The 23,989-nt window shown below is 43.5% G+C and overlaps 1 protein-coding gene across 2 annotated transcripts in view; it reads right to left on the reverse strand.

The window, feature by feature from the left end:
- Positions 1 to 4,871: 4,871 nt before the first annotated feature.
- The window catches only part of WDR88 (WD repeat domain 88), a 45,938-nt gene continuing 26,820 nt past the window's right edge, over positions 4,872 to 23,989 (reverse strand). For both annotated transcript variants that reach the window (XM_075940111.1, XM_075940110.1), the window contains 4 exons: positions 23,066 to 23,148; positions 9,121 to 9,189; positions 8,732 to 8,824; positions 4,872 to 5,309 (listed from right to left, as the gene is read on the reverse strand). In XM_075940111.1, the coding sequence (XP_075796226.1) occupies positions 5,172 to 5,309; positions 8,732 to 8,824; positions 9,121 to 9,189; positions 23,066 to 23,148 (383 nt within the window). In that variant the 3' untranslated portion in view covers positions 4,872 to 5,171. The remainder of the gene's footprint in view (positions 5,310 to 8,731; positions 8,825 to 9,120; positions 9,190 to 23,065; positions 23,149 to 23,989) is intronic.

Here is a 23,989-nt window from a genome sequence, read left to right on the forward strand (position 1 = left end):
ATATTGTAATACATACTGATGTTAATATTAGGCAAGGCCTTGTAGTAGATAGAAAGAAGTTTAATGTTGAAAGACTTTGTAACTTTGTTAAAGTGACTAGAAGTACCCCTTTGTTCCATGCTGCAATTCTGCAGATGTATTGTTTGTGTGAATGAGAGAATGTTTTAGGAGAGAAAAGTGCATGTTTAGGAGAGGCCACTGCATGTTCAAATGGTCAAAGGAGGGGCCGAGTCTCAGAAGCACCAAATAATTATCAACTAAGTGAAAGCACACTGAAGACACAAACTGGACTGAGGCAGATTGACGAACCCCAATGTTAGTGGCAAGCACCCCTTGATAGGGAACCAATAACAACTTCCACCAGAAGACAACACCCCTGAGGAGTTGTCAGCATACTGTTGTCAGCATGCAGATGACTGCAAGAACAATCTCCAGCTAAACATATGTTGCAGAAAAACTGACTGTGATGCTGAATGACTGATTAAGGCCTGACAAGACAAAATGCATAGACTTGCATGGAAGGAAAATCCTATAAAGGATGGGGTATCTTGTATGGTTCTTCGGGTTCTAGTCCTGCTGAGACTATGGAGCATCATTTCGGATTGACAAGATCCCAACTCCTTCTTTGCACCTGACCTATCTGGTCAATAGGTTGAGCCGAGCAATAGACTGGTAACAATTCCATCAGCCAAGAGAGAGAGACAGAGAGTGTGTAAGTGCATATGCTACTTTGTTATATTATCAATAAATGTGGCGTGTTGCCTTATCCCCCTGAAAAAGATCCCATGTACTTCTTTTAAGCATAACAGCCTCAGGGTAGGGGGTCAAAGGTGTTTGGTTTTCTGTGATTAGTAAGTTGGCAACCCTATGTACACTACGCTTATATGACAACACATTTAAAGGTGTGAGAGTCAGAATAGAGCAAGTTGGCAGATGTATATGAACCTCAGATGCCATGGCGTTTCAAAGAGGCAGCAACGTATGGAGCCTGGGATCAACTAGGGATTCCCCAGCTGACCCCAGGCTCCGTGCGGTGCTGCTGCTTTGAAACACCATGGAGGCATTTCAAAGAGGCAGCACCGCCTATCGACTAATCTAACAGTTGATGCAAAAATGCATCGACTATTAGATTACTCAGTTACATGATACTTAACATCTTTAATTCATACACTAGCATTGGTACAAGAAATGTTAAGATTGCCAGGACAAACTTATTTAAACGTGTAAAATGATATATGCTTAAGTTCCAAAACTGACTGGGCATACATAAAAGCTGTGTCCTAATGGCACAGAGTCCATGCTGGCAGACCGCTATATAGCAATGGTCGACAACCTGCAGGCAGCCCACTGGGGTTCTGTGCATGGCCCACAAAACATTTTGTTTACTGTTGCACATGCACAGGGTTGCCAGATTCTCCTGGTTTTCATCCGTGTTCCCCCCCATAGTATTACAAAAGTGACACACACATAAAGCAAGGGCGGTGTATGCTGATTGTACACACCATTGTAAGAGCCATGTGTCCCTCTGCATCCAATCAAAGTGTTGCTACAGTTCAATTGGCCAAACCACAAAACTACCTATGGTGGGATACCGTCTTGGTTACAACAATCTTGTGGTGCACTGAGATGAAAAGGGCCATTCTTGAGGCTCACTCAGTAGCCTAGGTTGCCTCTCACTGCTGTAGGGGATCAGGACACTAACATTTTAATTTAATTTTTTTTAATAACTATAGTAAGTCAATATTCATATACATACACTGAATATGTATTTGAGGGAATATTTTTTGTGTGCACCCATTATTGTAAGACCTGAAAGATCACACATTACCTTCACAAATTTATAAAACCTCTTGCTTAGGAGGTTTTCCCTGCACTTCCATTGGCCAGAATCAGAGCCAATGAAAGCAGCAGAGAGCAGTGCTGGGGAGCAGTGGGGTGCACATTCAGGTAAGCGCCCCCCATTCCTCTCATTCTCACACCCCCATTGCCCTCGCACACATGCCCACAGAGTCCCCACACCCACCCCACTCCTGTATCTTCCCTCCCTCCCAGATCCCCCTGCTCCTGCACTCTCCCTCCTGCCCAGACCCCCACCTGAACCCCAACTCCTGCCAATACCCCCATAACCTCAGCCTGCCCCTGCACCCCAACTCCTGCTCAGACTCTCACGCAGCTCCTGCAGCCCACCTTCCACCCAGACCCTACACTCCCATCCCTATCCTGCTCCCCAACAGCCTCTCCCACACATTGAACCTCTCATTTTTGGTTCCAACCTAGAGCGTAGGGTGACCCACAAAATCTACTAGTCTTGAGACCCCAGAAGAGCTAATCTGTCTTGGGGGAAGGCCCAAACCTCTGTCCTTGCATGAGGGGAGTGAGGTGTCTCAGGGGTCACAACTGTGAGGGTTGGGGTTTTTTTGTTGGGGTTTTTTTTAGGGTTTTTGGGGAATGGTCCTGACTGATTATTCTGTGGATCAGTGGCCCGTGACCCAAACAAGGTTCTTCATGCCTGCCATAAATAAGGACAATGTTGAAACCTTTTGTTTTGGACATAAATTAATATTTTAATTTATTTAAAATGAAGTTTGGTAAACTAACATGATAAAGTTAAAGTGCTTAATCTGTTTAATGATTTTGATTCATAATATTTCCTTTCTTATCAGTTATTTACAGCCACTTATGTTATAGCTGCGTTTTTATGTTTTTATGTTCCAGTAGCCTAATACAAATAATTTAGTATTTAAGGTATTTAGTGATAAGCAAAGGTATTTTGTCATCATGGGTGGTTAGCTGGGGGTCCGTGGAAAGATTTGAGTTGAGTGGGCGGGCCGTAGGCCAAAAAGTTTGAGAGCCACTGCTCAAAAGTAAAGCCAGGGATCACTTTGACAGTTAACCAGGAATCTAAGAGCCATACTTGGAACCAAATAATGGCTATGTCAGTATGACTTTCCTTTTCCTCTACATACCCACAAGAGAAGCCATAATTACTTTAAAAGAAATGCAAAAACATAAGAAGTTAGGCAGCAGTGCAGATAGTGCTAGTAGCCAAAGAGGGACACAGTAGATAATTTTAGGGAGTTCTTAACCCTAATCCTTTATTCATCAAAAAAAATGCTATGTAACTCTTGAATGCCCTATCTTAGCAAGTGGCTAGGACCACATCTTATAAATCAGGCTCAAAATAAGCTATATATTCCCAAGCACTAAACTGGTTAAAACTGTTTATGATATAGTTGTAGAATTTCCTATTCTAGAGACTCTAATCTCTGACTTGGTATATCAAATTGATTCTGTTAAATAAGCAGTAATAATACATACTGATTTAATAAGACTTAGATTTGCTACACAAAGTAAGTATCAGTTTGACTTGTCTTTCTTAATTTGGAAAATAAAAGACCTTTTCAAAAGAAAGTTTCCAACTTATTCATCTCTGAATGTCATATTATTTATGCATAAAATCCTCCATTATAGAGTAATTGGTTTTGCTCTCTCAATGGAAAATCTTAGAGCTTTGATTTCTCAGCTAAATGAGACAGGAAGAATAAATAAAGGACATTCCCAATTCAAATATTATAAGAATATTATTTAATTAAAAAGATTATTTTCAAACATGCAGAAACAAGTTCAGTATTAAATATAAATAATAAGAGTAATTACTCCAACAATAAGATAAGCACATTTCATGTATTCTGCAAAAATAATTGTAGCACCACACAAACTGCATTTTTTCAACTTTTTATTGCAAACAAACAATATTTAATTAAGAGAAAAAAGAGGACATTGTCTTGGAATAGGTTACAACTTGCCACCTCATGTTTTATTCAAAGCAGTAAATCTGGATAAAACATACTATTTCTTTAAAAAATCATTTTATTTTATTCAAGTGCAAATGTAGCCTTGATAGCTACAGAATTCACATGGCTTAAAAAAGATAGAAATACTATAATAGCTTTCAATTTATTTCATAGCTTAACTACATTCCAGAGTGTTACATACCAAGGTACAATATATTTTTTTCTCCTTATAAATCCCCTTTAAAATAATATAATCTGCTGAAACATTTTTTGATGAATGAGACCCCCACATCTTGAAATATTAATCTCACATTAATTAACATCCTCTCATAGCTTGTGAAGAGGAATAGACTTTTAGGGTCAAATTCTGAAGGGTGCTGGAGTTGAGGGTGCTTCCAGGATTGGGCCCTGAATATTCAGAACTAGTTTGCCACATGATACATCAAACACAAATAATAATGTGTTCTTATGACAAAGTTCTTAGAAACATTTTGTAAGGGATGTTGGAATCAAGATGATAAAAACCTCATGGTCCAAATACCTTCTCCACATTTGAATTTCAAAATCCTTTAGTATTTTCAATTGATGCAAATGTTTTTCATATTTCCAGTATACTCCACTCCATTACAAAAAAGCATGGTTTTATTCTACACAATTTAAGGAAAACCTTTCAGCAAGTTACATAGTCACATATTTTCTTTATCACAATAACTTTTAGGGTATTGATGTAATTTTATTTTCTTACACAATATGCATAGATTTAAAATTTTAGGACTTGATCTGGTTCTCTGTCACACAGTGGAACTCAGTATGTTTTGTACAGGTCTATAATCAGCATTTTTTTTTTAACTCTGAAGTCACTTTCTGGCACAGAAGTATGTAAAAAGTTCTTGGCTATGTAGGTACATGCAATATATACTGATACAGTAATCACAAATATGAATAAGCATTATGAATGTTGATGGTTAACCAGTAAACCTCATTCTTAATGGGTGAGGTTTAGCGGTTCCAGTTAACTGGTGGGGGCTGGAGTAGCTCCCTGCTCATACCCTGCAAGACCCACTGCAGGCTGGAGGAGCACCAGCTCAACCCGAGCAGACCTTGTCCTTGGTGGGCCTGGGGCATATGGTGGGCAGGATGCTCCAGCCTGGCCAGAACAGGAGTACCGTGGGCCAGGAGTATACCATCAGCAGGGGCACTCCAGCCCATATGGAGCAGTCCATCCCCACAACCCTCCTCACCTGCCCTTGCCATTTAATTGCTTAGCCGGTTAAACTAAGTTTAACCAGTTAACTAATTTAATAGACTTTTACTTCTCTAATAGGCATATGCTTAAAAACACAGATGTATTTGCACAAATAGACTATTGGGAAGAATTTAGAGATCGGGCGCTATGGTAGGTGGTAATGGCAAAATATTTCTCGAAGGAGAAGCCAGTCGACAGAATACACACTTGGTTACTGCTTCAGAGTCATCGCACTGTAGGAGTGAGAAAGGTTTTTCACATTCTTCACACTGATGTAAATAGAACATTAAAAAACAACAAAAAGGATGTTAGTTCATCATATGTGCCAGACATGAATCATCTAACCACTGATGTTCAAGTAAAAATATGCAGGCCTGATTTTCAGAGGTGCTGAGCACTTGCAGCTGGTTAGCTTCAAATGGAGCAGTGGGTGCTCAATACTTTTGAAAAGAAGGCCCATTTAATCATTGTGCAGGAAGTTTCCCTACATTTACTAATACTATTTTGTAATTTGTGATATTGTCTTAGCAAATTTATTAGTAGTAGTTTATATAGCACTAGAGGTGTGATCGACTACAAAACAAAGATGGGCTCCCTTTCCCAATATCACATGGGTTTAGAACAAATTGTTTCATTTAAATTAAAACTGAATTGTCATAAAAATGTCTCTCTCCTCAACCTGTGGTAATGATTTCATACCTCTTCTCTTCCTTCTTTTGTACACTCAGTATTTTTATGTTTATTAGGGAGCCAGACATTGTTTTCCTGTTCTTTATTAATTGTGTTACCACTGTACCCATCTGCTACAATCAAAACACCTCTTGATTGTTGAAATGTAGAAACAGTTGGCATATAATACCCCCACTGAAATCAATGGGAGTTTTACCAATTACTTCAATTGGAGCATGATCTCACCCCTCTTCATGTATTCAGGAATGCCGTATCTACTTGTACTCATACAAAAAAACAGAATGAGGTATATCTTCTAAGTGATCAATATCTTTTTTTCAATATCTTTCCAACATTTCTAAAACTCCCCAGTGTTCTTTTGTATAGTCCTCCATTGCATTTACAAACTTCTGTCAATTGATGAATTTATATGAATGCAGGGAATATTTTTCACTTCAGTCACAAATGTATTTCAAAGTTTAGAAAAATTGTACTGCTTGGTTTTCAGAACATGAAATTCAACAAGAAACATCAATTTAAACAACAGTATTTGAAAAAATAAATTAGATTATCAAATAAAAATATCTGAAAATAACAATCTGATGCAAACAAGCAGAAAAATGGTTACCTACCTTTAGTAACTGTTGTTCTTCAATATGTATTGCTCGTGTCCATTCCGTTTTAGGTGTGTGCACGATCACATGCACAGTTGCCAGACATTTTTGCCTTAGTGGTACCGATAGGGCTGACCACGGTGTCCCCTGGACTGGCAATACCACAGCAGGGGAGATTAGGTGCTGCCAGTCCTGCACCCTCTCATATTTTTTTTTGTTTGGTTGGTTGGTTTTTTGCTGGTAACTCTGACTGCAGGGTAGAAGGGCAGGAAATGGAATGGACATTAGCAACACATCTCGAAGAACAATGGTTATGAATGGTAGGTAACTGTTTTTTCTTTGAGTTCTTGCTCATGTCAATTCCATGTTGGTGATTCCCAAGCAATATGTACAGAGGTGGACTCAGTTCTCAGCTTAGTGGCTTGCAGTCCTGCCCTGCCAAAGCCAGCATCATCCCAGGTCTGGTGGATCAGTGCACAATGGGATGTAAAGGCATGAACAGATGACCAGGTGGCTGTTCTACAGATGTCCTGAAAAGGCACATGAGCCAAAAAGGCTGTGAAGGAGGCATGTGCCATGATAGAATGGGCAGTGACAATCACCAGAAGCAGCACCTTCACTTGGTCATAGCAAAAATGAATGCAGTCTGTGATCCAAGAAGAAATTCTTTGAGTGGATGTGGGACAACATTTCATTATGCCAGCCACTGTGATGAACAATTATGTCGTCTTATGAAATGACCTGGTTCTGTCAATGAGAAGGCTAGAGCCTTCAGACATCCAGGGAATGTAGCCTATGCTCCTCCTCCAATTTATGCAGTATTGGGAAGAAGACCAGTAAATAGAGATGTCTTGATTCGAATGAAACTAAAAGACAACCTTGGAGAGAAATGCCAGGTAATGCTGTTCACAGGATGGTTTGGGGCAACTGCCCTGCACTTTGGGGGGGCCTCCCAAGGGGTCAAAGGTGGCACCCAAGGACCCAGGGAATGAGTGAGAGACCTGGCACTGGCAGCAGGATTCAGGCCTGCTCCCGCACTCACCGGCAGCGGTGTCAAGCAGAGTGACCCAGCCTCAGTCTGCTCTGCTTGACCTGCTCCCAGCCACTTCACTCTGGTGAAGAGGCTTGGAGGAAGGGATGGAGGCAGGGAGAGGTGGGGTGGGAGCAGAACAGGGGTGGGAACTTCGGGGAATGGGTGGAGTTGGGGCAGAGCAAGGGTGGGACTTTGTCCCCCCCCCCCCCCCCCCGCTCCAAGGATGGCCCTGATGCTGGGTGTGGTCTGAGTTGGAGGAAGATCCAAGACCCAGTGGAGTCAAGGATCACTCCAATGAATTTTATGCACTATACTAGGGTTAGCCACTGTCTCTCATGTAGGGGGAGTTGCCCCTTCTTGGCAACAGGCTGAAGTCCCAATCCAATCCTCTCCAGTGTCCACAGCAGGGCCACTGGGACCTGGGCCTGTCTGCTGACCCTGGTGGATGAACAAAGGGGTGGAATTGTGCTGCCTGCCTGAGGATCGGTACTGGAGTGAACAAGACCAATGCCAAGTTCCAAGCTTTCCAAGATGGCGACTGATGTTAAGAAGACCACTGGAAAAAGGCTGACCAGTGCCTGGGCAACTTGTGGCCAGACATTGGCTGGTACCGGTGGTAGAGGGAACAGTGCCTTGGCTCAGGAGTCCCAAGTCTGGTTGATGGAGACTTCATTAGGGACATAAACCTTCTGGCCTGCAAGTTGGGTCACACTGACCACAGTGAGGTCACAGCTAAGGAGACCTGCGCCTGCAGTCTGGTGACCGAGGGTGTTCCACCAATCTATGTTGCTGCATTCCAATGGGCTAGGTCTTTGGTGCCATAGGTGGAGCTGCCTCACTTCCCTAGTGGGGCACCTGAGGAACCAGTCAGCTCTGGTCTTTAGCTGCCAGAATTGCTTCGAGCACCGAAGGCCCCACTGTAGGCAGGGAGATATTACCACCTCATGGGAGGGTTCCTGGCTGGGCTCTGGACCCCAACCACAGTGGTACCCCCTAGGAGCCTGAGACAGGCACATGGCCTGACATAAGTGCTTTGCCTGCAGGCTCTCGGACCTTTGATGCTGAAGGGCTCTCCTTCTTTTTCCACTTCCTGGGCACCAGTGGTGATTGGTTGAGTCTGGGGGCAAGTGGCACACTTGGCATCTAGGCCAATCCATTCACCTCAGGGTCAGATGAAGATGATTCCAGAGTGTGACAGAGTGGGTTTCATTAGGAGAAACCTCAAGCTGATATCACGCTCTTTATGGGCCAAAGTTTTTACAAATATGACACTTGTCCTTCCTGTGGCTCTCTCCCAGACACTTGAGACAGCTTGAGGTGTAACTTGGAGACTAAAAGGCCAAAGCCATCAGATGTAACTACATATAATGCTTACTTGAACTATTTTTGAGTCTCTTGTATTTCTGTTTTCTATTGCCTCAGGAACATTATCAGCCTTTTCAATGTTCCATAATCTCAAAGTAGCATCCTAAAAATTAGAAAAAACAATTAAGACGTTAATGTACATATTATCACTGGTCAAGCATAAATATTCTTTAATAGTCTTAGAAATTGAGTTTTTGGGTCATACCAAACATACACCAACACATAAACTTCCTTTTAATATTCTTTGTAATTGCTTCTCAGCTAAACAAAAAACTACAAATGAAAGACTGGGGCAACTGCTTCAGTATGTTATAATTTTTCTAACATAAACATTGAAATATATAGTGAAATCTGTTTCCAAATTAGCTTTCTATACCACATCTGTAAGTTTGCTGCTACCTTTGAGGAAGAAAGGATCCATTTCTTATTGCTGCTAATTGCAACATCCGTCACCCAGTCTTCATGGCCCTGCAGAAAAGAGGAAGTTATTCACCTTGGTGCAGTAATGACGGTTCTTCGAGATGTGTGTCCCTGTGGGTGCGCCATTGTAGGTGTCGGTGTTGGAGTTTTCTTGAGAAGTAGTCAGTCGGACTGCACATGTACAGCACACGCCTCAATCTGTTCATGCTCTTTAGATCTCTCTCAAGGTCTGGTTCCCACCAGTTCCTCGAGCCTGACCCTGTATCTGAAAGACAATAAGGAAAGAGAATCTGAGACGGGGAGGAGGGTGGATAGTGGAGCACCCACAGGGACACACATCTCAAAGAACCATCGTTACTGCACCAAGGTGAGTAACTTCCTCTTCTTCTTCGAGTGGTATCCCCATGGGTGTTCCACTGTAGTTGAATGTGTAGCAGTACTCAGTATAAGCGGTAGGTAGGCCTCAGATTTATGGTTTAACAGCAGTCGATAGGACCATGGAAGCCACGATAGTGTCTTTCGCTTAAGCCTTCAAGATTGCATAGTGCTTCATAAAAGTGTTATTGGTGGACCATGTAGCCACTCTGCAGATGTCCTTGAGGGGAACCCCATGAAGAAAGGCTGTAGAAGTCACCACTGTCCTTGTCGAGTGTGCTCTAGGTGTCTGAGGTAGTGGTTTATTCCTTAACATATAACATTGCATAATGAAGGAGACAGTGAGTTTGGAGATGTGTTGTGACGATAGCGGATATTCCTTATTGCGTTCCATTGTAGAAATGAGCAAATGATCCAACTTGCGGAAAGATTGAGTTCTTTCTATATAGAATGTAAGAACTCTGCATACATCCAATGAATGAGATATTGCATCCTTTGTAGTTGAGTGTGGCTTAGGGTAGAATGAGGGGAGTCCAATGGGTTCATTTATGTGAAAGTCAGAACAAACCTTAGGAACGAAGTAAGGATGTGGATGTAGTACTACATTGTCTTTATTAAAAATAGTGTAGGGTGGAACCGCCATTAAGGCTGCCAACTCACCGACTCTACAGGCAGAAGTGATTGCCAGCAGAAAAAGCACCTTTAATGTCATCATAGAGAGTGGACAAGTAGCTAAAGGTTCAAAAGGTGCCCGGGTAAGAGTGTCCAGAACCATTTTTAAGTTCCATGATGGTGGCAGTAGCCTGTGTGGTGAGTATAGGTTGGGGAAAGGCCTTTTATGAATTTCTTTGTGATGAGGTGAGTGAAAATTGATAGATGTATCTTTAAAAAGGAAAGTGATAATCCAGCGTCCTTGAGGGACAGTATGTAGTCCAAAACTGTATGTAATGGTGCTGTTCAGGGGTCTAAATGCTTGTTAGAGCACCAAGAGAGGAATCTACACCACTTTTGAAGGTAAGTGTTTCGGGTGAATTGTTTTCTGCTGTGTAAGAGTAGGTGTTTTACTTGGTTTGAGCACTGTAGTTCTTCCTAGTGGAACCAACAATGAGCTATGCTGTTAGGCGGAGAAGATGTGGTTGTAGGTGAAGTAAGGATCCCCTGTTCTGAGTTAGAAGATCGTGCTGAATCGAAAGGTGGTAGGGAGGCTGAAGAATCATCAGATACAGACAAGGAAAGCATATCTTCATGCCCAAAACGGTGCTATGAGACTAACTCTTGCTCTGTCTCTGGCGATCTTCTCCAACACGTTGGGAATGAGTGGGATGGGGGAAACACATATGAGAGGGGACCCTTCCAACTGAGAAGGAAGGCATCTCCTAGAGACCCCAGTCTGATGCCTGCTCGGGAGAAGTAACAGTGACATTTCTTGTTTATGTAGGAAGCGAATAAGTCAATTTCCAGTGTACCCCATTGTTGGAAGATGGATTGGTGGACCCTAGGGTGCAGTTCCCATTCATGATCTTGGGCAAAATGTCTGCTGAGGTTGTCTGCTGTGATGTTGTTTACTCCTGGTAAGTATGAAGCTACAAGAGTAATTTTGTTTCATATGCACCAGTTCCATAATCGGACCACCTCTATGCATAAAGCATGAGAACGGGCACTCCTTGGCGATTTATGTAGTACATCGTTGATGTTGTTGGTCAATATTCTGACGTTTTTGCCTTGAAAGTGTGTAACAAAATGCTTGCATGCATTGAACACAGTTCTGATTTCTAATAAATTGATATGTAAAGTAGTCTCTTGTGTGGTCCATCATCCTTGTATTGACATGGCACTCGTGTGGGCTCGCCATCCGATGAGGGACATGTCGGTAGTTATGTGTACAGATGGTTGGTCTCATGGAAATGGTACACATGCTGGAAGATTGCAGGGATTGGTCTACCATGTAAGAGAGTTTAAGACGTGAAGTGGAGGGGAGATCAGTCTGTGCACTTGTCTCTTGTGATGGGCATATACAGTAAAACTCCGGTGGTCCGGCATCCAGTGGTCCGGTACGCCTGATGGTCCGTCACCAACTGCAACCCGGAAGTGCTCCGGCAGCTGCTTCAAGTTGTTAGAGTAATTGATTAACTGCAGCTGGATCCACAGCCGACACGCAGTTAATGTAACTTTCCTCTCTACTGATGGGAGGGGTGGGGCAGGAGAAGGTAGGGGTCGGTTGGAGAGGGAGAGGAGGAGGGGGCGAGGGTGTGCCAAAGCAGCCGCATTCAGGACGTTCTGGTCAGTTACAGTCACTCCGGCTGGATCCACAGCCGACACGCAGTTAATGTAACTTTCCTCTCTACTGCCGGAAGGGGGAGGCAGTGGGAACAGGTAGATCCGCAGGTGACAGGCTCCTCCTCCCCCTCCCGCTCTCCCACCGACCCCTACCTTCTCCTGCCCCCCCTCTTCCCGGCAGTAGAGAGGAAAGTTACATTAACTGCATGTCGGCTGTGGATCCAGACGGAGTGACTGTAACTGACCAGAACGTCCTGAATGCAGCTGCTTTGGCACACCCTCGCCCCCTCCTCCTCCTCCTCTCCCTCTCCCACCGACCCCTACCTTCTCCTGCCCCCCCTCCTCCCGGCAATAGAGAGGAAAGTTACATTAACTGCGTGTCGGCTGTGGATCCAGCCAGAGTGACTGTAACTGACCAGAACGTCCTGAATGCGGCTGCTTTGGCACACCCTCGGCCCCTCCTCCTCCTCCTCCCCCTCTCCCACCGACTCCTACCTTCCCCTCCCCCCCCTCCTCCCGGCAGTAGAGAGGAAAGTTACATTAACTGCGTGTCGGCTGTGGATCCAGCCAGAGTGACTGTAACTGACCAGAACGTCCTGAATGCGGCTGCCTGCCTGTCACCGCTTCTCCTCTTCCACCGCTCACAGGCTCTGCCTCCCTGCAGCAGGAGGGAGGGTTTGGCACACCCCCGCCCCCTGCCCCGCTTCCCCTCCGATGAGATCCGCCTCTGCCAGAGTACCTCCTGATAGTCCGGCATTTCTGATAATCTGGCACCACCTGGGTCCCAAGGGTGCCGGATTATCGGAAGTCTACTGTACTGTCTCAAGCCAGTGTTGAAGACATCGAAGATGTAAACGAGCATGGTCAACCACATAGGCTGTAGCAGCCATGTGATCCATAAGCTGGAGACAGGTAAGTATGGGAACTGTGGGGCTGAGAGTAACAGTAGTAATCAGTTCTTGGATTGCTTGGAATTTTTGCATGGGGAACTATGCTCTTGCAGATACGGAATCTAGCACGGCGCCTATGAATTCTAGAGTTCATGTAGGTTGTAGTGTTGACTTTTGTGTATTGGGTATAAGACCCAAGAGATCAAATGTTTGCCTGGTTGTTGCCATGATTCGCTGTGTCTCCACTTCTGATGGACCTTTTACTAGACAATCGTCGAGGTATGGAAAAATAATCACAGCTTGTCTACAATGGTAGGCTGAGACAATGGCTAACATCTTTGAAAACACTCTTGGTGCTGATGAAAAGTTGAATAGTAGTACTCGGTATTGGTAGAAATCTGTACCCACTACGAAACGTAGGAACCATGGGGTGCACAGAGTGAATAGTTATATGAAAATAGGCATCCTGCAGGTCGAGGGCTGAAAACCAGTCTCCCTTCACTAATGATGGGATTATTGAAGCTAGGGTAACCATTTTGAATCATTGCTTTTGAAGATACCGATTCAATTAGTGGAGATCCAAAATAGGCCACCATCCTCCCGGGTTTTTTTTGGTGTGAGAAAGTAATGGGAGTAGAACCCCTTGCCTCTGAAGTCCTCTGGAACTATTTCCACTGCTCCTACACTGAGCAGTCATTGTACCTACTGTTTTAATAGGTCTTCGTGAGGGGGTCCTTGAAGAGGGACGGGGAGGGTGGGGAGGTAGAGGGAAGTGAGGTAAAGGGGACGGTGTTCCCCAATGTTACTATTTTGAGGACCCAACGGTCCAATGTGGTAACCACTCAATGATGACGAAAAAGCCTCAGATGGTGGTGGAAGGCCAGAGCAGGGTGTGATGTTTCGTGCGAGATGGGGAGATTTTTCAGGCCCTCAACCAACAGGTCAAATCTGCTGCTTGTTCACCTGGCTGCCAGTATTACGAGTGCCCTGTGGGCATTTCCTCTATGGGCATTGTTTGCTCCTTGATTGATCAAAAGAGCATTGTTGGTATCTGGAGTAAGAGAACTCCCGCTGCTTTTGATATTGAGTGTATAGTTTACAGCAGAATGGGGGAGTATACATCGCAAGTGTGCACAATGTTGTTCTATAGTCTTTGCTGGAATGCAGCACATCATCCGTCTTCTCAGCAAATAATTTTTGCTCATTGAAAGGGAGATCTTCCACCTTTGACTGAAGTTCATGAGGGACCCCCACAGACTGTAACCAGGAGGCTCTTCTCATAACTACTGATGTCGCAGTAGCTCTGGCTGCCGTGTCAGCAACATCTAGCACTATTTGGAGTGCTGTTCTGGAGGAGACATATCCCTCCTAAAGTACGGCTTTTAATATGGTCTTTTAGAGTCCAGCAGGTGTTCTAAGAGAGGGGTCAACTTCATGTAGTTATCGAAGTTGTGATTGGAGAGTACCACTGCATAGTTTGCTATATGCAGGAGTAAGGTGGACGAAGAATAAAGCTTTCTCCCAAAGAGATCCATACATTTATTATCCTTATCCGTCATGTTTTTATATTGTGGTAATTTGGCTCTGTGTTGAGTAGCGTCAACGACTAACAAATTTGGTTGAAGGTGAGAAAATAAGAAATCGGTTCCCTTTAGAGGGACAAAATATCATTTGTCAGCTCTTTTATTAGATGGAGTTGCCAAAGCTGGGGTCTGCAATTTCTCATCAGCAGCCTCCATGATGGCGTCATCTATGGGGATTGCAACTTTTCCCCACTGTGAGGGCTAGAAGTTTTTAAGGAGCCTGTGTTGTTTCTCAGGTATCTCAGTTAATGTGATGTCCTCAGATGCATTCATCCTTTTGAAAAGCTCCTGAAATTGCCTCAGGTCGTCAGGAGGGGACTGGTTGCCAGATATGACCACTTCGTCAGTGGATGACGACTCCTGATCGGTCGGTGATACATCTCGTGGGTGCTTTTCGGCCTCGGAGAGTTGACCTCCCTCCGGTTCTTAATGATGAACTGTAGACAGCACAGTAGATGGTGACGTTGCTACTCTCTGACTATATGAGGGTTGTGGGGAAGTTGAGGGAGCATGGGAGATTGGGTGACTGTGGAAGCAAGGACAGTCGTATTCAGAATGATGATAGCAATGATGGGTTGAGTCATGCCGAGAGTGATATCTGTAATATGCTGGACTATGTCGTCTGTGGTAAAATTGGACTGGTGAAACATGCCAAGATGACATACCACTTCTGTAGTACACTGGATGATGTGGCGGTAGGTGCAGGGAATGGGGTGAGTGTGGTGATCCCCTTGAAGAAGGAGGAGAATGAGGCAGGTATCTTGTATAAGGGGAAGGTGATGCCTAGCTTGTTCACGTGGGATGTGACCCCTATCATCAGTTGTTATTTGAAGAGAATATGGAGAAGGTGGAGCGGAAGACGGTGCCAGTAAGAACATCAATAGTTCCGGGCTGGCTGATCTGATGGAGGTGGATTCATGAGGTGCTTTCTTCGGCACCAGAGGACTGGACAAGGCATATGGTACCAAAGATGCTCGTGCCGAACTGGTCGGTGCTGAGCTGGTTGGTGCTGAGGTTGTCAGCACATGTGTGGCTGGTGCCAAGGTCATTGGTACGTTTGTTGACTGCTCTGACACGGAAGGTGCCAATGTTGTCGGTACCATTGTACGTGTTGCCATTAACAGCGGTGCTGAGTGGCAGACCATTACGACCGTTGACAGCACCGTTGCAGATTTTCGTCGTGATTTCAGCTCCGAAAGCGACGGATGTTTGGGCGCCACTGAGCCTGACGTGCCAGGCTTATCACTGACACTCACTCGTGCTGAAGATAAAGACTGAGCTGGCAAGGCTCTTTTTCAAGCTGAAGCTGACTTTGGCAACACAGCCTTTCTTTTCTCTGCTCTAGAAGACTGTGAAGTGGAAACTGTATGAGAATGCTCTGGTGGCTGAAGTGCTTTGTCAAATAAAATATTTTTTAATCTCATCTCCCTGTCCTTACATGCCCTAATGGTCAACTTGGCACAGTGGACCCATTTTTGAGGCACAAGGGCCTCACCGAAGCACTTGATACACTCGGCATGACCGTCTGTAGCTGGCATGGTGTCACGGCATGTGGTGCACTTCTTAAAGCTGGGAGCTCGGCATCGCTAATTGTACGACGTGCTAAATAATGAACTCTGCTCTTTTTTTAAGTAAAAAACAAACTATAATATCTAGAACTATAAAAACTGTAACTCTAACTACAAGACTAAATAACTAACTATTCTATTCCTGACAGGATTTCTCTGAGGAGAGAAGGCTCGCTCGGTCTGCAACTGTAGTCGGTAAAGAAGCAACTGGCAGGAGCCAGACCGTGAGAGATTAAAAGAGCACGAATGGCATGAGGTGCGTGCCGCGTATGTGCGGTCTGGCTGACCACTGCTCAAGAAAACTCCAATCTGCAGCTCCAGGATGACCCAACACCTACAGTGGAACACCCACAGGGACACACCACTTGAAGAAGAAGCAAATTGTAACTGTAGCCCAAAAATAAGCACTTTATTACTTTTATAATAAATAAAATAGCTGTCTTCACCATAAATTTATTCTGGCAGCCCTTCCTACAGTAAGCAAAATCTCCAGACATGCTCACTCATCCCTGGTCAGAAGATCAGGTTCATTTTTTCCAGCATACACTTGACATGGCCAGATTCTCTATCCATGGTTTGTGAAAGTGCAGCATGTAAGCTAGTATTGTAGTTTTGATGGAAGCAGTGCAGGCAGCTAGGGCTCGTCTACACTGGCCCCTTTTCCGGAAGGGGCATGTTAATTTCAACTATCGTAGTAGGGAAATCCGCGGGGGATTTAAATATCCCCCGCGGCATTTAAATAAAAATGTCCGCCGCTTTTTTCCGGCTTTTAGAAAAGCCGGAAAAGAGCATCTACACTGGCCCCGATCCTCCGGAAAAAGCGCCCTTTTCCGGAGGCTCTTATTCCTACTTCAAAGGATTTAAATCCCCCGCGGATTTCCCTACTACGATAGTTGAAATTAACATGCCCCTTCCGGAAAAGGGGCCAGTGTAGACGTAGCCTTAGTGTGATAGTTATTTTTGGTTTCAGGCCTGCTTGTGTGTTTTCTTTCCTAAGTTTTTAAATAATTTAGCTAACTATATATAAACTATAGGCAGGGGAGAAGAAGACAGGGAGAGAGTTGTTTTCTAGTGCACACAGCAGTTTGAAGATGTGGCTGAAATAACAAAAAAGGGAAGAGCTTTGAGGCAGCCACCAACCTTTCCCTACTTCAAGGGAAGGAGATGATTCAGAAGGCAGGCAATTGCATTGGGTGGACTGCTCCTACTTGCAGCTGCACAGCTGATCACTGAGCATGCATGGAGATTTGAGGAAGCACCATTGGGTCTCCTACCACAAGAAGAGAATTAAGCTATAACTAAAAATGAAGATGTAACCCACACAGTGAATTTTCTCATTAATTCTGTTCATTTTAAAATAAACCCCTTAGTTCAAAAAGTGTTTTTCATTTTGACAGACAAACTTCACATATGAAAAGTATGCATTAACATTTATCAAAAAAGAAACATGGGGAGAAAGGCAAAGACATTTAATAGGAGATATGGCAAATTTGCCTTTTAGAATCATGTATTTTGATGCAGTCCCATTAATTTACAATGCATGTATACAAAGCCCGTTTCCCTAATCACAGTGGGTATGAAACTATAGGAAAGCATTTCCTTTGCTCAGAGTGTCAAGACTCTTCTCAGTTTACACTCTACCCAATAAACTTCCCCACTTTACTTTCTCTCCCAGCCACTTTTCCAGTGCTTCTTTTGCTGCTTGCTTGGTTTTTTGGCTGCTTCTCTCTGCCTGCATCTGCCCACAGATGCACACATCTACATCAAACAATACTCAAAGAATCCTTCCTTTCACATATCTCAGTTCCTGACTAACCTTGAATGTGACCTGTTTTGGGTGGTTCTCCTATTGTTTCCAAAACTGTACTCCAAAAAGGAGCTTAACTGCTCCTTACATTTATACTGAATGAATGGCAGCTATCATATTCACCAGTTTCAATAAATTTTTATCCAGCCCCCAGCAAACCAATATTATGGCCAACTTTACAAAGCACATAAAATTACTGTTATTTTGCATACAGACATCTTGCACACACACATTTGAAAAGATGGGATTGTAAGTATGCACAGATGGCTGGATCTGGCCTCCCATCTGTTGATGTAAAACATTGTTGCTTGGCTGTCTGTAAAAATCTGAACCGTGCTGTTGCATATATGGTATAGGAAATGTTGGCATGTGTAGAATACCGCCCTGAGTTCTAATATATTTATGTGTAGATTCAATTCCTGTGGGGATCATCGTCCTTGAGTCATAAGAGGGCCTGAATGAGCCCCCGAACCCAGGAGAGAGGTAGCCGTAGTGAGAGTTGTGGATGGGGGACGTTTGTGAAAAGGTACCCAAACACACATGTTTTTGGGTCTGCCCACCAGACCAAAGAGCGTTTGATTCTGTTTGGGATCAAAACCAGTTTGTCGATGCTGTTGCATAGTGGCTTATACACCATCCTCAACCACTGTTGCAGCAGTCTCATATGCAGTCTCCCATGCAACACTACTGACATGGTTGCCACCATGTGCCCTAGTAATTGCAAGCATGTCCTTGCTAGTACTTGCAGACTGGCTTGAGACAGTGATATGAGGTCCCATATAGTCTGAAACCTCTGTTGTGTGAGAGATGCTATGGCTTCCATGCAATTGAGGTGAGCTCCAATAAACTCTATTTTCTGGGATAGTTGGAGTTTGCATTTGGAAAGATTTATCTGTAACCCCAGGATCTGAAAAAGAGTTCTGGTCAGAGAGACTGCATTTTATACTTCTTCACTTGTGCTTGCTCTTATCGGGAAGTCATTGAGGTAAGGGAATATGGAAATCCCTTGTCTGCATAGATGTGCAACAACAACTGCCAGCACCTTTGAGAAGACCCTTGGGGCTGTGTAGAGTCCGAATGGAAGCACTGTATATTGGAAGTGTGCGCCACCTACTGTAAATCTGAGGTACTTGCAATGAGTGAATGGATACGTGAAAATACGCATCCTGGAGGTTGATAGTTGATAACCAATCCTCTTTGTTTAAAGGCGGAGATTATAGTGGATAAAGTGACCATTTTGAATTGTTATGGTCATGTGTCTGTTGAGCTTCCTGAGATTGAGAATTAGTCTCCATTCCTCCCCCCCTCCCCCGACTTCTTCGACAGGAGGAAGTAGTGGGAGTAAAACCCTTTTCCCTTATAACAATGTGGAATGGGTTCCACTGCACCGAGGTGAAGTAGGTGGTCGATCTGGAGGAGAATGCTCTGGTGAGATGGGTCCCTGAAAAGGGACATGAAAGGTGGGTGGACGGGAGGGAGGGGGGTAAAAGAAAAGTGGATACAGCATCCATTCTTTACAACGTCCAGTACCCATCTGTTGATTGTAATGGAGAACCATTGATGGTAAAAGGGGGCTAGACATTGATGGAATAGCTAGACAGGATGGGTTGCCCTAAGCAGAGAGTTGTTACCAAACTCTAGACCTGAGCTTCAAAACATTTGTCTTGAGATTGATGGCTGAGAGGTGGAGGGTTGGTCAGTGGTTTGCCTCCCTCTGCTCTGGCACTGTCTCCATTTGTTATCAAATTGCCTTTGTGTTTGGCTAAGAGGCATGGGTCTGTACCTCTGAGTAAAGTGTCTTCCCTATTTGTGCTTTACTGTGGGAACATGAATATCTAACATCTTCAAGATGGCACTGGAGTCCCTGAGTAAATGAAAGGAAGCACTGGTGGTGTTGACAAAGAGCTTAGACCTCTGAAAGGGAAGATCTTTTACTGTGGCCTGCACCTCTCAGGGAAATCCAGACAAGTGTAGCCATTATGACCTCCTCATCACCACTGCCATAGCGATGGAACGAGACGCTGTGTCAGAGGCAGCCAGAGCTGCTTCAAGGGCCGTACATGAGACTGTGGTGTCTTCATTGATATTGACCCTGAACTGATTTCTTCTGTCCTCTGGGAGACATTCAATAAAGTGTGCTCAAAAATGTGGTGTGTGTATTTGGCAAGCATGGCTGTGTAGTTTGTTATGCATAGTTGGAGAGATGCAGAAGAATATGCCTTCCTTCCCATTAAATCAAGTCATTTCCACTCCTTGTTGTATGTTCCACTGAGTGGTCCTTGTAACACACTGTTTTCCCCTTTTTTTCACAGCATCGACCACTAAGGAGTTAGGGACTGGATGTGAGAACAAGAAGTCAGTCCCTTGTGGTGCGACATAATATTTGTGGTCTGGTCTCTTGCAAACTGATGGTGTTGTCGCTGGTGTCTACCAGGTGGCTTTGGCAGGGTCCAGAGGGCTGGGTCCATGGGCAGGGCTAGTTTAGCTGCCAGGGAGGCACGTAGTATATTGGTTAATTAGTGCTGATTCTCACAGAGGCTAAGTAGGGAGACCTCAAGGATGTCTGCCACCCTCTTGTAAAGCTCTTGGAAAGACTTAAAGTCATCTCCTGCTGCAGGAGGAGGAGGCATAGGTGTGTCATCCAGAGAAGATGACTAAGAGATGGAAGATTCATTGTCCCTTGAAGGTGGATCGTCCTCCTCCTGGCACACTGATCTGTCCAATGATGGCATAGAAGTAGCCCTAGGTGGGGTTGGTTGAGGTTGCACATGTGGCAGTTGCTGTGCTCTGTAAAGACCCCAAGGACCCTTCGACATTGGATGTGGAAGAAACTGGGGTGGTTCCCATTGGAGTAAAACTTGCTGCACTTGCTGCTGCTGTTGGAGTTGACGCTGCTTGGTCAAGGAGTGCCTTGGTGTATGGGCACCAACAAGAGGCTTGTTATCTTCATTGCTCGACAGTGGTGGTGCTGAACCCACAGGAGTGGACAAAGTAAACCTGCTGGATGTGGGTGTACCATCGGTGCCAAATAATGGGGTCATCTGCACAGATGTCACTCTGAGCTCCTCTGCCATTGTAAATGAGTGCAGTTCCAGTGTCACTGGTGCCAGAGGTAGTGTGTAGGGTGGTACCTGTGGTGCGGACAGTGCCCATTGCGTATTCATCGGTGCCATTTGTTTTTGTTTCCCCAGCACTAGGGGTGGTGTGGGTACCGATGGCGCTGAGTGTACCTTAGATTTTTTCGGTGTCTGAAGAAGGCATTTTTGACTTTGCCTTCACTGGTACCGACTAGGAGGCAGGTGGTGCTGGCGGTGCCAACTTTGACTTAGGCTTCTCCAGTGCCCTTGCAGCTGCCTTTGTGAAGTCCTTGGACCCTCAGGAACCATTAGAACCAGACGGTCCTGGTACCTCCCTGACTGATGCCCTAATGGGAGTAAGTGCAGGGGGTATTATGGGTGTTTGTCCCTTTTTTTTGAGGGGGAGTCACCCTTACTTGATGCATAGGATCTCTTCCTGGGCTGGGCTAAGGAAGAGTCCCTAACGCCAGAACCTGAGGGAGCTGCCTTCTCAGACATAGACACTGGGAAGGGCTACCAAGGTGGAGTGAAATGTTCCCGGTCTAAGGCTGGTCTTCCTGTGTTCTCCAGGGAGAACAGCTTCAGTTGTAGCTCCCTGGCTTTCCATGTCTGGGCTGTTAACTGCTTGTGCCCATCAGAAACCAGAATGGAGAACCTGCAAGACATGCAACATTTAAAGCCTGGGGAACCTGGCATTCCAGAGAGGAAAGATTGAAAGGTAAAAACCTGGCCTCCACAAAGTAAAACAAAGAAGAAAAAAGAAAACAAATTTAAATAACACTAACTCTTTTAACTATTAGAACTATGAAGATCAGCTAACTATATTAAACTACACGAACAAGAACAAAGTGAGAGTCTTTTGAAGAAAAATAGGTGAAGACCACTGTGGTTCTGACCAACACCGGCAGCACCAGAGAAGGAACTGAAGGGATGGTTGGCTGCACATGCCATCTGCTTCCCATGCGCAGCCTACCAGAAGGTAGTGCTACCAAATATATCTGATTAGGCACGCAGCAGCACCTGCACACCTAAGGTGGAGTACCCAATGGGACACTCCTCAAAGAAGAACTATGTAGCTACTGTATTCTGCATCTGCTACAGGCAATGATTCTTTGGCAGTCAATTTACAGCACATGGCAGCAGACCAATCTTAATATCACCAAAACTGGATTAAGGACAAAATGAAATTAAGAACTGTACTCTTAAGAGGTAAAATCCATCATATCCACAGTTAACATCTGAATATTTCAAGTCAATAATAAAATTATAATGGTACATTTTGAAGGGCCTTTGAAAATTTTCACCATAAAGTGCTAAATTTAATAGTTCCTATGTATCAACCATAATGTACTTCCTCCATAGATGTACCACCTTGTTTCCTCAGATATAAGGCAGTCATACTGTGTGTAGTGAATGAGGAACAAGGGCAAACACTGAGCATTGAGGATAAAGTAAATATCACAAAGCTGCTTCATTTACTAAGCACCATCTACACTGTTAAGACTGAATAAGAGAATATAGTAGTTGATCAGACATGTACCCATAACTAAAGATGGATTATAATGCATATGAACATGAGGGCAGGCTAAAGATGAATGGACAACCATGACTTTGGCATTGCCTGATTTTTGAGTGCATCTCCCTTGTGACCTTAAGATTTTTTTTTAAACGTAGACCACTATATTTTATGGATATGAATAAAGTGACATCGCATTTATAAATTTATACACATACTGGACAATCTCTTGCTGAGTGAAATTCATGATCTTCCAAGGTAAGATCCATACAATGCAGTTACTAACATAGCTGATGCAGTAAGGAAGATATCTAGTGGTATGCTAATAACACATCTTACAAAATAGCCTTGCCGGTAATTATAAAAGAGTGTGTGTCCCAGGAAATTAAAATCACATAGGGTGCATCTACACAGCACCCAAAACTCAAAATAAGATATGTGTATTTCGAGTCTATTTTGAAATAGGCTATTTTGAAATTTGGTTCTGTCTACACATGCCAAATTTCAAAATAAAGCACTATTTCAAGCCATCCCTTACTCCTCATAGAATGAAGTTTACAGGGATGGTGAAATAGCGCGTTTGCTATACTGTATTTCGAACTAGTGGATGCATTCAAGAGATGTGGTATCCTGAAATAGCACTGCAGTGTAGACATGCCCATATGGTAAATGACAGAGTTTTGTCTACATCTATAAGGATTAGGGTGGGGGAAAGAGAGAAAAAGACACACACATCAGTTACCGGTAATGTAAAAAAATACAAAATACTCATATAAGCAGTGCATTTATATAGCTTCTCGCTAAACTAGTGACAAAAATGGAATTTAGTACCTTTAACGCTAGTTTTTTATATCCTGCTCCTGCATCCCACAGAGCTATAGTTTTGTCATATGCTCCAGATACTACAAGGGATGCTAAAATACAAAATTAGATGCCATATTATCTCTCTGTTTTTTCTATACAGACTAACAGAACAAGCTCAATCCAGATTTGAATCAGACTGTTACAAAATTTAAATAATGCACTGGTATTAGTTATGCTTTAGCAAAATAATGAAAGTCCCTAGAGCTTTTTAATATGTAAGAACATAGGCATAAAATTAAGTTATCAAAAATACAACTGAGCTTACAAAAAAAATGCTTATGTCTTGAAATGTGATGAGACTTTTTATATTTAAAAAGTTGAAAGAAAAACAACAACCACATTTATTAATTATTATTACTGTATCTCACAAAATACCATAAAGATGTTTTTCTGAAATATCACATTATTGGAAAATGTTGATTGAACCATATCGAAACTTTACTCCTGGAAGGTACTGACTAAAGACACATAGTGGCATCCTTTCTCTCATTAACAGTAATAATATATAGCATTTACTTTCTATAGTGCTTTACATTTTCTATAGTGCCTTACAACCATTAATTAATACTAGGTGGATAATAGCAAGCGTTCATGCATGAGGTGGCTCAATACTGTTTTTATTTCTCTTAATCATGATCATTGTTCAGTAAATCCTTGATGATTATATCAATTAACCAGCATTTCAGATGTCCAAATAAAGCAGAACACAGACCATCAATTTCAATTTACTGACATTATGTGGGTAGCCATTTAATCAGAATGAAAAACATTAACATTTGAAATTGAGAAATAAATTAGTCATATGGTCGGTATGTGACCCCTTTGTGACTCATCTGAAATGCCTTACATATTTATATTTAAAAAATATGTATAATGATATTTAACTTAACT

This window comes from Pelodiscus sinensis, chromosome 12 (assembly GCF_049634645.1).
Source record: "Pelodiscus sinensis isolate JC-2024 chromosome 12, ASM4963464v1, whole genome shotgun sequence".
NCBI lineage: Eukaryota > Metazoa > Chordata > Testudines > Trionychidae > Pelodiscus > Pelodiscus sinensis.